Genomic DNA, 16,818 nt, shown 5'->3' on the forward strand with positions numbered 1-16,818 from the left:
TATTTGTAGGGTGACTGAATGAAACTTTAGAAAAAAATATCTTGGGACACCCGGGTGGCTCAGTGAGTTAAGTGGCTGACTTTGGCTCAAGTCATGATCTCCTAGTTCATAAGTTCGAGCACCACTTCGGATCCTCTGTCCCCCCCCCCCCCCCCCAACCTCTCTCTGCCTCTCTCCTGTTCGCTCTCTCCCTCTCAAAAATAAACTTTAATTTTTTTAATGTTACTTGTTTTCAACAGAGAGGGACAGAAAGCGAGTAGGGGAGTAGGACAGAGACAGACAGGGAGACACAGAATCCAAAGCAGACCCAAGGCTCTGAGCCGTCAGCACAGAGCCCTACGCGGCTCAAAACCCATGAGATCATGACCTTAGCTGAGGTCGGTCGCTTAACCCACTGAGCCACCCAGGTGCCCCTCAAAAATAAACTTAAGAAAAAAGAAAAGAAAAGGGAAAAAAGAAAAAATATCTTAAAGATGTGAACATCACCAAGGAGGAAAAACATTCACGCCTTCAGAGCAGTGGTTCTCCAAGTGAGATCCCCAGATCAGCCCCATTAGCCTCACCTGGGAACATGTTAGATGTGCAGACGTTGGGGTCTGTTCCAGACCTACGTGCTCAGAAACTCTGGGCTCTGGCAAAGTGGCCCGATGATTCTGATGTGCAAACATCAGCAATGCAGCTCCTTAGCGCTAAACAGTGCTGAAGACTCGGCCGGCATCGGAGTCATCTGGGGAGTTTAAAAAACTGCTGATGCCTAGCTCCCACCCCCGGAAATTCCTACTTGATAAGTCCAGGTGGGGTCCCAGCACTGGTACTTTTGAAAAGCTCCCAGGCTGGGTTTGTTACACGATCAAGCTTGAGGGCACTGCCCAGGCCACGTGTTCTACAGTTAAATCAGTGTTTCTGGAGTGGGACCCCAGCATCAGCAGATTTGTGTATAGTTCCCTGGAAAATTGCAACCAACACGCACTCGAGGTTGAAAGTTGCTGCTGTGGTGCCCCTGGCGACCTTGAAATTCTATCTGAGTCATGGGCTATACGGAAGCCCCCGTGGCTGAAACGTACAACGAACGGATTAGAGACGCGTTCAGTTGAGCACAGGAACCCACGGTAGCTCTCCCACTGCTAAGTGTGGATGCCATTTTGTAAAAAGTTGCCCAAAGATTAGAAATCCAGGGGATTTCCCAAACTGTTGCTGCCCCAATCAACTTTCTCCATTCCATACTTTTTTTGGTTCCTCTGAGATGCCATTCATTCAGTCAGCCAGTCATTAGTTTATTTAACAAAATGCTCTGGAAATTCTTCACGCAGCCCACAGTGAACAGCAGTCCCGCCTTCACGGAGCCTATATTGGGTGGTTGAACATTCTTCGGTTCTTCAGTGTAGAGACTGAAGCCTGACTAACTTGAGAACGCGGAAGGAGCTTGTTTGAAAGATTTGAGTCCGTCACACAAGTGGTGATTCCCATTTCAGGTGAACCGGGGCCACCTGCAGACGTGGATTCCTGCCCCCGAATCCCCGGGCTTCCTGGGGTGCCAGGCCCAAGAGGACCAGAAGGAGGCATGGGGCCCCCCGGAATGAGAGGCCCCCCAGGAGCAGGTACGAGCCTCACGCTGACTGCTCATTATCTGCGTCCTCTGCTGCTGGAATGAGAATCTGAGTGTCTTGCTGTGTCGTTTTTAGCATGCAGCCTGAACAATTTGTGAGGAGGTAGCAAGGCAGTCCCCTTCCTCTTATGCATTTCTCTACATTTATCCGAAGCTTTGATCGTGTCCTAACTGGAGTGACACATGCCTCCTATTTTTCTGCTGAACTCCTACTTGAATCTTTCATGTTGCATACTTAGGCAGCTTTGGGGCACAAGGTTTTGAAGCTTCTTACACAACTGAGTAGATGCTCTGTTAATCGTCATTACTAGCTATTGACTTGATTTTGCATTACAAACACTTGAACTGGGGCTCAGTGGAAAGGAGGGAAGGAAAGGTATCGCTTGGAGGAGTGAGAGGGGAAAGGGAAAGGGTCGCTCTAAATTATGGCCATGACTAGAGTGTTCATTTAATTAATGTGACCATCGCTCAGTCATTCTCAGGGTAGTAGGATCCTTATGTAAGTACTTAAACCAAACCATCCCTTTAAAAAGTATCCTCCAAATGCGTTACTTTCTCTTCCCAGATCCCTACCACACTGGTAGTTTATAAAGAGATTAGGGAGTCCGGGATGGTAGTCTAGTGGTCTCTTCAGACCAATCGGCAGTGCCCATGATTCTAGACCGCCCGTGTGCAAATTACCCTAGGAGACATGAGGCCATTTTCTTTTCTGTTTTCCCACCTGTTCTCCCAGGTGTGGCTTTGGCTCTCTTGGGTTCAGGTCCAAAAGAATTGGAAGTAGAACTTGAATTTTGCACCACCTGGTGTGTGTGTGTGTGTGTATGTGTGTGTGTGTGTGTGTCCCCAAAGCCAAACAGCTAAGGGCTGGAGTCTGAATAGTTCTTGGGTAGTGTCCGGAACAGCCCTGGAGCCTCCCTCATGTTAGTATGGGGTTTTTCATGTTTGTATTTGCTGCATTGCATCTGTGCAATTGCGTGTTAATTGCGTGTCCATTGGAGCAACTTCCGTTAATAGCGCATGAGCACTAGGAAGTGAGCGTAGTCCTTAGGCACTCACTACATGGGTAGAGCTTGCAGTCAGTCAGAACAACTCATCACTCAACCTACTTTTAAAACCAACCGCCTTGTTGTATATGTTGTTGTGCAATATTGATGGCTGGGATACTTCTCCCCCCGCCCACCACACACACACCCCTTTAAAAAAATCAACTCTCAAGTAGAAGATATGGCCGGTAATGGAGTTCTGCAAATATATTTCAGGAAACACTTCCAGATCCCCCACACTGTTAAGAAAGTATGGTCCTGGGTATCGTGGGAGGTACGGATGTAGGTATGATGCGTTTTTCTCCCACCAGTGCCTCACAATCTCAAGGCAGGAATAGTTGGCAGAACAGGAGTAACTCTAAAATAACGGGAGATGATCATTTGTGCTTTGAAGGAGATTCTGGCAAAGGGTGAAGACAATTGAAGACAATGGGACAGGGAGAGGTGAACTTTATCGTGGAGGCCGCAGGACTGCTGAGACTCAGGCAAGGGCTGGCCTGTGAGCAGAGCCTTTACGGAAAGATTGGGCTTTGAGGAACCAGAATTGTCCAGCAGGGAGATGACAGGGGCACAGCGGGGGTTGGTTTACCTTGAGAGCCTGGTGACTAAGTCAGCCACATCCTTGCTGCTCTAAGTGTGGTCCGAGGACCAGTAGCCACTCAGGCCATAGACCTACCAAGTTAGAATCTGCATGTTAATAAGATCCCCAGAATATCTGTGGATCCCTTCAAGTTTGAGCAACCCTAATCATGTTAGATGAGTGCTGTCCTTAAAAGAGTCAGCTAAGAGTGACACAATCCCTAGTGACTCAATCCTAGCTGTAGATCAAAGTCATCTGGAGGGACAGGAAACAACCATGAGGCCTGGGCCCCCTCCCAAGACCAAAGGAATGCAGAGGGAGGCAGGGCCCAAGTACCAGTGTTTGGAAAAAGCTCCCACGATGACTCTAGCGGACAGCCAGGGTTGAGACCCAGCACCGAACCCCAACACCAGTGGAGACAGGACAGGTGGCTGGGTTCACCCATTGTGGTAGCTTGGGCAAAGAACCGAAGAAAGTTACTGAGAAGAAAAAATCAAATGGGCAAATAGTAATCTTGGGCACATACAAGATTCTGTCTCCATAGACTGTGAGCTTCTGAAAGAAGGCCGACAGTCTACATGGGCCCAGGTGTGATCACCTGTCATCTCTCATTCTGGCTGACTTGGGGTCAGATGGGCTCATCGGGTTGCAGGTGGCCTCAGAAGGGTCTACTCTGGCTTTCTGTGCCCTCTCCTTATTGATGTCACTGACCCTGCTAGCTGGCAGTGGGGACACCTGAGGCCACCGTTGTATCACAAAATGTGACTGTTATGTTAAAAAAAAAAAAAGTGCCCAGCCCTTCCCGCAAAGCACTTCCTGTTCTCCATGGTTTCAGAGCGGGGCTGTGCTGCTCCATGGCTCAGCTTCCCTGGAGCTCCTTTCTACCCTCCTGTGTCCCCACTCTCAAGCCAGTGTCCCCTTCTGGGTCCCTCTTCTCTGACATGGGCCTCCAGATCCTGTTATAAAGGACCCCTCTTTGCCTGCACTATAGTCTTTGCCCCCTAGCTCTCCCTGCTGGCCACCTGGATACATCGGCTACACTGTCCTGTTACTAAAACGTGACAAGTCTCTTCTGAGGGTCTAAAGCACCCTAACCCTGTCTGACTTGGGTCATGTGCAGGACATGTTGCTCATCGCCTGTCTATTTTCTGAAGGCATTTCTTTCATCGCAGTGTTGGGGGCTGTCTATACCACCACCTGTCTATTTTCTGAAGGCATTTCTCTTAGCACGGTGTTGGGGGCTGTCTACACCGCCACCTCTCTACTTTCTGAAGGCATTTCTTTTAGCACAGTGTTGGGGGCTGTCTACGCCACCACCTGTCTATTTTCTGAAGGCATTTCTCTTAGCACGGTGTTGGGGGCTGTCTACACCACCCCCAGGGTTGGTTGTGAAGGCTCAGCTGAGACCAGGAAGCACCATGTCCACTTAAAATGGCATCGTTAGTTTCCTCTTGTTTTGCCTTCCAAACCTCTTCCATTGCCGAGCTGGTTCTGTAACCAGGTGCCACAGCCGAGATCTATACAGAAGCATACAAAGTTCTGGCTCTTTCCTGCCCAGTATGAGTAGGTAACAGCCACACTAAATATAATTAATGTCTGCTGAGAGTCCTCCACCATGGAAGGCCTAATGTTTTTCTGCTCACATGTCTCTTTGATCTACAACTTTTCCTTCCCGGTGGAGGGGGGATGGGGAGAGGCTCAAAGGCTGGAGCTTCCTGGGATGAACACAGAGGTGGTTTCCATATCGGTTTGAACTCTTACCGCCTAATGGACACATCCCCACATCCTGTTAGAGTGTGTTTAATCTTCAAGTCAACATGTGATGTGCTCAGAGGAGGTAATCCATCAAATACTGGAGAGCTTTTAGATGTACCTCTAGTTCTTAAAACAAGTTCCAAGTAGAGAACAAGTCCACACGGTGAAAGCTCTGGGCACTCAGCTCGGGTTAACACAAGCTTTCCTCCCCATCTCTGGAAAATTGCCTGATGATTTCTCCGAAGGGAGCAAAGAGCCTATATCATAACATCTGGTGGGGGGGGACTCCTGTCCCCAAATCGACAGTGATCTCGCCGCATGTCCCTATTTCGGGAAGACACCTGCTGCCTTTTCAGTGATCAGCCCGTTTGCTGGCTTGTCAGCACCTGGGCAGCCCTTTCCAGCATACAGCGCAGTGGCCACACGTTGCGATCCTCTCCTCGGGTGGGAAAGATGAAGGAAAGCTCTGAGCTCACCATCAGGGCCCTGTGTTCCTTCCAAAGTAGCTGATGTTCTCTTTGAAGCGGGTGGAAAGGGATGTGCCAGCCAGCATGCAGCAGCCCCAGGCATAGAGAGGTTTCTGCCCCATTACTGGAAAGGAGAGGGCATCTCTCACCCAGATGGCGAGAGGGAGAGGGAGGGGCTTCCTTTCTCGCTTATGGAATGACCACCACGTACCGCACGCAGTCCAGGAACCGTGTGACCAGCCAGGAGAATTTGTTTAATACCCGAGGAAGCAGAAAGTGAAATGCTAGCACCCCGGAGGCCAGGAATGCCGGGGTGGGGGGGGCTACCCACAGGAGCTCTGCCAGCATGGAGTGTGGGGGGAGGGGCTGGCTGGCTGCAGGGACAGAAGGAGGACGTTTGTACGGGACACTCTGAGGCAGGCAAGGTCAGAACAGAATTTCAAAGGCAGTGAGGTCTGGAAGGGTATGCGTCTCGGTGCTAAGAGGGGGGCCTGTGTGAGACAGGAAATTGAGTGGGACATCCCCCTGTTCACCTCAGTACGGCAGTCCCCTGCTCTCAACCCTCAGGTGGCTTCCCCACTCCCTTGAAGAACAAGTCCTAGAATGAAAAAAGAGCGAAAGCTGCTTAAGTGAGCCCTCTCTGACTTAATGGTTGGTTTTAGGCTAATGTGTGGCAGAGAGAGTGAGAAAGGGAGAGAGGGAGAGAAAAGCATAGGTAGAGACCAGAACCCTTGGGAGGGCTGGTGAATCAGGGAATTCAGGATAATGGCAATAAACTCCTCCACAGGCAAGGACCATATTTGCTACCCACGAAAGGAGATTGTGGCTCATGAATTGATGCCTTGGCCAAAAGTAACGGCTTAAAAGAACCCCTCAAGTATCAGTGTAGATGCAGCCACGTCCTCCAGGGGGCGCAGCTGAGCCCCACAGCTGGTCATGGGTGGGGGGCGGGGGGCGCTGACGGCTGTGCCTTGGCCCTCAGCCTGCCTGTCTGAGTGAGGTTCCCCACCCCATATGATCAGCTGTGTCACCTTCCTGAGCCTCAGCCTCCCCACTGGGAGGCTGGCATATAAAATCTCACCTGGTCCTATGGCTGGTGAGAAGAGCGAATTGGTTAACCCACGTCAAGGGTGGTATCTTGCACCTTGTAAACCCTCAATTATTATTTTAAATAACTGCTGCTTTTATCTTGCTCCAAATTTAACTTGGCTCTCAGTTGAATCCTATTAAATTTTATTTATTCCTTTTTTATATTAAATATAATTTATTGTCTAATTGGTTTCCATACCATACCCAGTGCTCATCCCAACAGGTGCCCTCCTCAGTGCCCTTCACCCACTTTCCCCTCCCCCCCACCCTCCCATCAACCCTCAGTTCTCAGTATTTCCTCTCAGCTTTCTTAAAAAAAATCGTTATTAAGGATGATATTTAATTATGAAAGTCACATATGTTCAGTGTAAAAAAAAATACAAAAATACAAAAAAATATACAAGAATATGAAGACACATGAAGACCTCTCTCTCAACATCTCCCTGGTCTGGCTTCCAATCCCAGCTCTACTGGCTTATTATGTAAGTTGCTTGACTTCTGAGAGCCTCAATTGCCCCGCTGCCAAGTGGAGGTAACACTTCCCACCTTCATGTATCTGAGAAGACAGAATGAGTTAATGCAGAACTGTCCAAATGGGGAGCCCGGGGCCAGCACCTGGCTACCAGGCGTCACACTGTTTTCACCACGGCCATTGTCAACTCTTGCGCAGGGTGCAAAGGAGAGTCGGGGCCGGATGGCAGGAGGGGCAAGGATGGCCTCCCAGGGTCTCCTGGGCCTCCTGGAAGCAAAGGGGACACGGGAGAAGCGGGCTGTCCCGGAGCACCAGGTAAACATTTTCAGCTTCTCTTCTTTCCTTTGACCCCGTAGACCTGAGGACTCTTGGCACAAGATCCGTGGCTTCTCACGCGGCTTTCCAAACTGCTCTTATTAAAAGCATTTGCCTTAGATGTGGACTCACCAGGTATTGGGCGAGGCAGAAGCAGCAAGAGCAGAACAAGGATGTATCCCCCACTGAGGGTCTCACTGATCCTCAGCCATCGTAAAGATGAGGCAAGGCGCTGTCCCCCGTTTGGCATCTTCCCGAACCGCTGTACATGATCATAAAATAATACTCAGCTCTTCTAGCTGGTTGCTTTGCCAAGGCAAGCCTGGCATTGCATGTCAACACCACGGAGAGGCCGTGCTGCAGATGGGGGGTTCTCATCCTCCACAACTGGCTGGATCACTTGGCCTCTGTTTTCTGAGTTCACTTCCTCTTACTGTACAAGTGTCGAAATGTTTGTATAAACTATGAGGCTCTTAAGACAAAAAAATGGGGAGTAGGCGTTGAGTGAAGGGAGAGAGAAGACATTACAGAATAGCCATTTGAAATATAATGTGCCAGGCGATAGGTTGGGCACTGGGGACCCAAAGACTCCAAGGTAAGTCTCATCCTCGGGGAGGATCTGCCAGGTCGGTAATGAGAAGGGGTGAAGGGGGCGGGTGAAGTCTGTAACGAAATGGAGCCTGCAATCAGCTTCAGCCAATTGCTGCAGGTGGGGGAGAGGGCTCAGCAGTGCCCACGCTGTGCTCTCCAAGTCCAAGGTCCCCATCCGGACAGTCTTGACAGGTCAAACGCAACACGTGGGCAGGCCTAATTCGGTCCACAAGTCCTCTGGTTTCCAGGATGAATGAGGAGAGCCCGCCAGTCTTCCAGAAAGAGTTTTTTAAAAAAGTAAACAACGTTTAATTTCACCTTTGCTCTTGGCAGTTAGAAGTAGCCATTGGCCTCCTTCAGTGGGTTGGCCCCTTAGAGATGCCAAAGCAGACAGACCCTGCTTCCCGTCTGCCAGCAAGAATGCCACCACCAGGCCTGCCTTCCTCCTCCCTCCCTCATAAAAGAAGGTCCAGGTTGTGCATGTGGGTTCCAACCCCTTGCCTTTCCTCCATATGCCAGAGCCATGAAAGGGTCCGGGAGGTGTAAGGAAGGCCAGCTTTGAGAATTGCCTTTGCCGATGAGCAGGCTCCTAGTTCAGTCTGAGAAGGTCACACATATCTAGTTCTAGGCTCCTAGTTCAGTCTGGGAGGTCACACGGGGGGAGACGCCACCCCATCTTTGTCTTCTCAGCATTTCACCTTTCACTGTTTGTCATTTCTCTTGTTCAAGTAGAACGTAAGCTCTGGGAGGGCAGGGATTTTTGTCTGCTTGCTGTTTTTCTGCTAACTTGGTCCAACCACCTGGAAGATGCTTGGGATAAATACTTGCTGACTGGGTCGTTTTGTATATATTGGGGTTGTGTCGGGCACCTTCCTGGGCATGGGCCACGGCGGGCTTCTCCCCTAAACTGCCTTCATTTTTTCTTTATTCCTCCAGGCCCTCCTGGGCCCATTGGGGATCCCGGGCCCAAAGGGTTTGGGCCTGGATACCTCAGTGGCTTCCTCCTGGTTCTCCACAGTCAGACAGATGGAGAACCCACCTGCCCAGCGGGCATGCCCAGGCTGTGGACGGGCTACAGTCTGTTGTACCTGGAAGGACAGGAGAAGGCTCACAACCAAGACCTGGGTATGTGTGTAGCACATGGTCACCCACGTCCATCGCTTAGGGGGACAACTTTTGGGGCAACTTTACAGATTCATCAACATCCTAAGTGATGGCTCATCTCCCGTGGGATTTTTTTCTTTTTAAACTACCATGCTAATTCTCAGCGAATTTTATTAAACGTGTGTGAGTCCTTGGGGGGGGGGGGGGGGGCAAAGAAGCTCTCTCTGGCTACAGTGCTTATCATCTGGCTACTTAACTCATTTTTATAAAAATAATTCTTCCTAAGAATATTTTAGTGTAAGAGTAAGTTCAACTTGACTCATATGTAAAATGTGGTTTTTATTTCCAAAGGTAAGTTATTTAATCAGGACACGGTCAGTTGCTGTGTTTACCTGTGAGATGATGCATTGACAGCAGCTGGGTGCTTATATGATGTGGCATCAGCCGGTACCAGTCCCCCACCCGCCTCAAGTTGATTTTTAAGTGATAGAACTTTATTTGGGGAGTCATCGCTTGGTGCTACTTGTCCATTTTCTTTTCTTTTTTTTTTCTTTTTAAAATGTTTATGTATTTTTGAGAGAGAGACACAGAGTGTGAGTGGGGGAGGGGCAGAGAGCGAGGGAGACACGGAATCCGAAGCAGGCTCCAGGCGCTGAGCTGTCAGCACAGAGCCTGACGCGGGGCTCGAACCCACAAACCATGAGATCATGACCTGAGAAGTCGGACGCTTACCCGGGTGCCCCTGTCCATTTCCAATAGTAGATCTGTAAGCTACAGGAACTGCTTTCAAGCCAGGAGTTTAAGTACCTTCCCAGATCATGCTGGTTGAGTGATGGGTGCAGGAGCGATATAACAACAGGGACAGCTGCTGGAGAGGGGAGCCCTGTCACTGCCCCCCCGGGCTATGACCCCTGCTGTCAGCAAGGGCAGGCAAGGAGAGCAGGCTTAGCAATGGCAGCTACTTCCAGATCATTCTCCATTGGGCTTAGCCATGGCCATTCCCATTAGAGGGCCTGGTGGGGGAGGGGGAGGAAGAAGTAATGGGTAATATCTCGGCCTGTTTACTTCTCTCCCGCTTGCCCTTCGGCCGTCAGCCTTCTTCCTGCCTGTTTTCTGTTCCACCAGCTTCCCCCCCGTCCCTGGTCTAGCCAGAGTCTACTCACAAAGCTCTTCAAAGCCCTGGGATAAAAGCTAAGCTCCCTACAAGATAGACAAAGCCCACAGCCTCTGGTCTGACTTATCTCTGGACACCCGGAGACAGACAGACACCCAGACGTCCTCTTCCCCCCTCACCAACGGAATTCCTTTCAGTTCTTTGGGCTCCACGCTTCCTCACCCCCGGCCGTGTCCACTGCTGTATCTTCTCCTTTGAATACTCACCATCTTCAGACCTGGCCAAGTCCTTTTCATACTTCAGGTCCTAGCAGAAAGGCATTCTTCCAGTTTTCCTCGCCGCAAGTCCCTGCACTCTGTGCTTCTCACTCGTAGGGCTGGCCGTGCTGTATCTTCCTTGCCCAGTTGCTCAGCCATCAGCCCAGCCGGGGCATCTTTGTGGGGACAGAGATGTGGGGACCGCACCCCTCCGGCAGCTGGCCCATTGCTTGGCTCGTGAGTGACTGAGGAGTGAATGAGGGAGTGAGGGCTGGCCCCAGGACCAGGGAGGGGCCAGAAACCCGCCACATCCGTGCAACAGAACACGCGTCAGCAAATGGCACATGCGGGAGAGGTCACGGGCACACCGGGCCCGGCTGCTCACACACCACATTGCCTTGTCCTCCTTCCCAAGGTCTGCCGGGGTCTTGCCTTCCCATGTTTAGCACACTGCCCTTTGCCTACTGTAACATCCACCAAGTCTGCCACTACGCCCGGAGAAACGACCGATCGTACTGGCTGGCCAGCGCCGCGCCCCTGCCCGTGATGCCGCTCTCGGAAGAAGAGATCCGCCCGTACATCAGCCGCTGTGCCGTGTGCGAGGCCCCGGCTCAGGTGGTGGCTCTGCACAGCCAGGACCAGTCCATCCCCCCGTGTCCACGGACCTGGAGGAGCCTCTGGATCGGGTACTCGTTCCTGATGGTGAGTCTCTCGCACGCCCGCCGCCTTGCGGCACCCCTTGCCGGCCCCTTCCATCTGGACCGGGCAGTGGTTCCCTGGACTCTGTCGGGCAGACGGACAGCAACAGCACTTGTGGTCACGACGCCCGCCGCAAACCACGGCCGGTGGAGATGCAAGGTCATTCTTCATTTCTTATCGCCGAGTGTCTTATGATTTTGCTAGGGTTCGGTAGTTGGATTGGCTTCAGCCCTCCGAGGAGGGTGGTTTAATTTTGTGTGCACGTCAACACGTCCTCTACTTCTCCTTTCCCCAGTAGATCTTAGTGTGCTCTTCTTGGGACAATTTCGGGAAGAATGTAAAGTTAGGTCCAGGCCTCCGTGTGTGGCCGGCCGGGTCTGGGGTGGTCTGCACGCGTCCGAGCTCTAACTCTGTCTTTGTTGTCCTGGTAGCACACAGGGGCTGGGGACCAAGGAGGAGGGCAGGCCCTCATGTCCCCGGGCAGCTGCCTGGAAGATTTTCGAGCAGCGCCGTTCCTCGAGTGCCAAGGCCGCCAGGGAACTTGCCACTTTTTTGCAAACGAGTATAGCTTCTGGCTGACAACAGTGAGGCCTGACTTGCAGTTTTCCTCGGTGCCATCACCAGACACCTTCAAAGAAAGCCAGGCCCAGCGGCAGAGAATCAGCAGATGCCAGGTCTGCATGAAATACAGCTAGAGAACCCGTAACTCGCCACCGTGTCGCCAAGAGAAACTTCCTCGGGGGCCCGGGGGCCCAGGCTGTGCTAAGAGATGAATGGTGCTCATTTCAGACTCCAGCTTCAGCTGTTTCTTCTGTTTCGATGTGGTTATTCCCACCGTCCTGTCATTCTCTCCTCTGTTTGGACAGATTAAGCAAACGCTACCCCTACGGACTTGTTCGGACCTACCAATCTAGATGAAACCCGGACATTCTTGTGTGTTTGCGGATGACAGAAGAGCTGGCTTTGTTTAAAATTATGCTAATTCACAGGAAGGCAAAGAGATGATAAAAACCAGATTACAAATGACATTACTGAAAACTTCATTCACTGGTTAATAGCACCTCCAACAATTGAAGTCAATTACTCTATAATACAGTGGGCTTCGGGATGGATTTTATAGGAAAAAAATAAATAGGCCAACAAATGAGACTAGAAAGCAGAGATTTCCAACATTTCAAAATGATTTCCTCTGTAATCTGTTTTCCCATGTGCTTTAAATAATTGTAAAACCGTGACCCAAGGAGATGTTTAAAAAAAAAAAAAAATCCACACAGCCAGCGTTAACAGTTCGTTTCAAAGCAGAATGAATCATTACGCCAGGAAGGACCACAGTTGCTGTATTCCGGAGATGCTACATTAGCATAAACACATCACAGAGGAACATAAAACATGTTCTCCTCTGCATTTTTCAGAGAATGGAAATGCCTACTTCGGCAGCCCTTTTGAAAAGTAGCATTTATGGGAAAAAAATATATTCAATAAGGGACGAGGAGCCTAAAAGCTATTAATGAATATTAAGGTGGTGATTCACAAAAATGGACTCCCCATTGCCGTGAACTTCCAACAGAGGGCATTTTCCCCAGTCGGGGTCCGGCTTGTCTTTGGCGTGTGCGCGCTAATGGGACCGAAGCCACATGGGGCTCACTCAGGCACACGCAGCTCACACAAAGCATCCTGCTCTCTCCCCAGGAGCACCTGCGGAGCCCGCGATGGGCGCTTTTCCTCCCAAACATAATGGCATTTCACACGGGGAAGTGACAGAGCCCTCATTATGCACTTGGGAGAAAATGAAGGGCCGGGTTAATTAAACTTAGGTGAGAAGATTCATTGAAGTCACGGGTCGCCCCACCAGGAAGACATGGAAAGAAACAAAAAGCAACCTACAATCGGCGTTTCACGTTCCTGTTGTTGGTGTTTGCAGAAGCACCCTGTTTTTCCAGTTTTGAAAACATTCTTCTATCTTATGTCAGTATTATATACCAACGCAGCAGTTTGACATTTGACATTAATGCTTTCTGTAAAAGTTTAGCAGATATGTCCGTTTTTAACGAGTAGTTTTCTGAATAGCAAGGGATACATTTCCTATTCTGTAGGGATTCAGTGGTCCAATCCGAAAAATCAAAAAGCTTGTGGGAAATAAATGATAGGAAATCTGCCTTCCTCATTTAAAAACATGTCATGTGAGAAAAGAAACTGAAGAAATTTCTCATGAGAAAGGGATGCTCATTTTCGTGCTTAGTTTCAACGCACTTAAAATAATTGAGAGAAGAAAAACTCAATTAAGATTTTGTTTAGAAGAGATGTTTTCCTTGCCAAACATTGATTAGCAATGAGCTCGTATATGTAGAACATATTTCAAATGAGTCTTGCCACGGGCTACTCCCAGGATGGCGATTTATTTTAATAGTTTCCGGTAGAAAGGAAAAAAAAAAGTTTTGTCCCATTTATTGATTGTTTTTAATCATGCTACGGCGTGTTCAATATTTTTTGAGCATCTGAAATTTAAGGCAATTTCAACCTTTTCAACCTCATTGATAATTACCCTTTCCCGTTTCCAAAGTTTTATTATATGTCCCCAAACATCAGGGCTTCTAAAATTTCATCTTCTACTTCATGCATTTGGTCTGAAAACATTTTCTGGGAACAGATAAGGGTGTAAGAATGTAAGAAACGTACCTTGCTTGCTGAAGTATTTTAAACATGTTAGGATATTATCTTAATAAGCTTGCCAAGTAAATCTTTAAAAAACAGGCTGAATTCAGTGGGCAATTTACTTGCACGGTGAGCCTGGGATTGTGTTTGAGACTGATTATTCACAATACCGATATTGCAAGGGCCCCTTTCTAAATGCATCCCATTTCTGCCTTCCAGTTTTGAAAAGTTATTTTAACCGGTCTAAAGGGAGAAACGATGGAAAAAATAACTCCTTGGATTAGAAGACTGTGCTTTTTTCACCTGGTTATATATCAGTGTACTTTGAAATATCCTTTCTCTGTGAAGGATGAACAAAGCTTTATGGTGGTCCTAATCCATGACTGGTGATTATCCTTATCAACATTTCCTTCCCAGGAGCCTCCGTCCCCCACCTGGGTTGGAATGCATCTAGATGGTCCAATGGGAACGGCTCTGGGTCACGCAGAGGAGGACGGGATGTTTCCTTCTGGGTTCTTATTCTCAGTGAATGGAGCCCCATCCACGCGGGTGTCCGGGGACCCAGGCCTCCATGCCATTGAGCGGTGGCTCATCCCTTCTCCACCCGTATTTCCCAGACCTAAACTCGGTCACTACTTCCTGTGTGGGTGGCTACCTTCCCCTCCAGCCTCAGGGCGCCTTAACACAGCCATTGTCCTCCACCCCTGCTTTTGATGGTAAACGGGTCGCAACTGATGCCACTGCTGTCAAATTCCAGTCCTTTCTCCAGATGCAGACTTGATTTTGTTGCTCTTTGGCTCAAAACTCATTCAATGACTCCCGTGCCTCTGAAATTCAAATGCCTTCCGATGGGGTGAAAGGCCTCAGGAGCTGCCCGCGGCTCACCTGGACCCCAATCACAGAGCCGTGTGCCTAGCTCTGTAACCTTGCTCCTGCTCTTTCTCCCAGTGGCATCCCCACGCAGGTGAGTTTACCTGGCACACAACTGCTTCCTTAAAGACTGAATTAGCTGGAGGGGAGGCGCGTGTGTGCATTTCCCCAGGGAGATTTGGGCTCCCTTCTGCTGCTCCCGGTACAACAAATGGGCCTGGCCACTCTCATGTTCCCTCCTCGCTCCCGTAAGGTCTCCTCACTCTTCCTCCATGCTCTTGCTAAAGTGCAAGGCCCTCGAGGGCAGGACCATGCTTTCCTCAACTTTGCCCAGTGCCTATACACAGCAGGGTACGCTACTGATCATTCTGTTTTCAACGACAGTTCAGTATCATTTGGTGTTAGATCCACGCGCGTAGACTTCTCCTGGACAAAACGGTGACAAGCATAAGCCATGTCTTATTTCAGAAAATTTGAATTTGGCAGCATATCTGCACACCCACCATCTCCTCTTCACAGTTAGTGACAGAAAAGCCAACCGATAACCTTTGACCACCATCCCCTCCTGAAATACAGCTCACGTTTCCAAACTGAAATGGCAGAAATGGCAAGGTTCGTGGGATTTGGCCGAGAGAAGGCTCTTCATTGAAATGTGACAAGACTTAACTCGTGCTGTAAACTGTATTCCCTCATCATACAAGACCTTCCTAGTACAAGATCACATCTGTGAAGTTTGGGTACATGTTTTTGGTGCTTAGGAAAATAGTCAATGGAGTGGTCCACTAAAACTGGATTTTATCAGATTTTATTTTGAGCCTCTTATGGATTGTAATAGAGCAAACCATTCTGTGTGTTCCAGGAAATCACATTAGATTTGTGTTTCTGTCAGCTCACCGAATGACTCTGATAATTTTTACTTTTATTTGGGCTGGCTGCAAGAATAGGGGGAAAATGTGGACTTGGGAGTTGGTTTGAATCTGACTCTGTCACTTTCCCACTGTGTCACCCTGGGCGAGTTACACCTACTCTCTGTGCCCCATTTTCCTCATTTATAAAATGGGACATAACACCTATTCCTGCATTGGAAATGAAGTTCGAGTATGTGTCTAGTGCATAGCAATCATTGTGCATTTATTCTGGTCACATCCACTTAACACAATTTAATACAAAAAACCCCACAACATTTCTTGGGTTTTTTTCCATAGAATTATATTATGATTTTACAGGGTACATTAATTACTGATTAGAATTATTTGTATCTGACCAATTCTTTGTGTCTTTGGGAATGTTATTTTATTTCAGTTCTCAAAGTTATTGTCCCCCCACCCCCACCCCACACAGACACACTCAAAACCACAATTTCCTACAGGGACATTATCAGGAAGTTCTGCAGGGAACAAAACAATTGACATTAAAAATCAGTACTCTGCAATTGTCACTGTTATTATCTGCCAAAGACTCTGCATAATGCGTTTTAAACCACGAAGGCTGGCTGCCACATCCACGTGAAATGCTTGAATTTTATGGTGCTTAAATATTTAATGATTCATAGGACAAAATGTGAGATGTGTCCAATAAATTGCATCCCTTTCTCTAACCTACGGTTGTAAAGTTAAAGACTTGCAACACGGAACATTTGCAAGGTGCCTGGTCTGCTCCTGACTCCTGAACCTTTGTTGTATTACCAGTCATAATATTGTGCATTATATATAAAATTCTGTGATGACCTCCAAACACAGCTGTGTCTTATCCGGGTGAATTTATTCTCTTTCAAGTCCAAGTAAGTTGGTTTTTTTTGTTTTTGTTTTTGTTTTTTTTTTGATGCACCTCGCTGCTACTGTGACCCGCTTTGGAGCTAGCTCAGTGGGGAGAACGGGTTGCATGGTCGAGGTGCGGACTGTAGGTGGGAAGAACATGGGCAGAGTGTGGAAGGTGCCCCTTTGAGGCAAAGGGTGGGATTCTGAGGCTCGGGGAAGCGCTGCCTGCATCCGGTGATGGGGTAGGTGATGGAGTCGGATGGAGCCGGGCCAGGAGTTGCGGGGGCGGTAGGCATGGGGCTCAGACCCGTCGGGCCTCGGCTGTCCTATTAGCTGAAGGAGAGTGAGACCGCCTGCTTCACGGTGTTGTCCTGAGGCTTAAAAATTAGAGATGCAGCTACCAAGAGGTAAAAAAAAAAAAAAAAGGTACTGTTACTGATAAACCAT

General features: G+C 49.0%; 1 protein-coding gene across 6 annotated transcripts in view; it reads left to right on the top strand.

Moving 5' to 3' along the window:
• The window catches only part of COL4A4 (collagen type IV alpha 4 chain), a 131,602-nt gene extending 115,250 nt beyond the window's left edge, over window positions 1-16,352 (top strand). For 4 of the 6 annotated variants that reach the window (XM_053904232.1, XM_053904233.1, XM_053904231.1 and 1 more), the window contains 5 exons: window positions 1,479-1,598; window positions 7,211-7,327; window positions 8,855-9,043; window positions 10,809-11,095; window positions 11,524-16,352. In XM_053904232.1, coding sequence (XP_053760207.1) covers window positions 1,479-1,598; window positions 7,211-7,327; window positions 8,855-9,043; window positions 10,809-11,095; window positions 11,524-11,787 — 977 coding nt within the window. In that variant the 3' untranslated portion in view covers window positions 11,788-16,352. Of the gene's footprint in view, window positions 1-1,478; window positions 1,599-7,210; window positions 7,328-8,854; window positions 9,044-10,808; window positions 11,096-11,523 lie in introns of those variants that run through there. The other 2 variants (XM_053904238.1, XM_053904237.1) reach the window with 2 other exon arrangements.
• The last annotated feature ends 466 nt before the right edge of the window (window positions 16,353-16,818 follow it).

This window comes from Panthera pardus, unplaced genomic scaffold (genome assembly GCF_024362965.1).
Source record: "Panthera pardus isolate Hobbes unplaced genomic scaffold, ASM2436296v1 HiC_scaffold_10, whole genome shotgun sequence".
NCBI classification, from domain to species: Eukaryota; Metazoa; Chordata; class Mammalia; order Carnivora; family Felidae; genus Panthera; species Panthera pardus.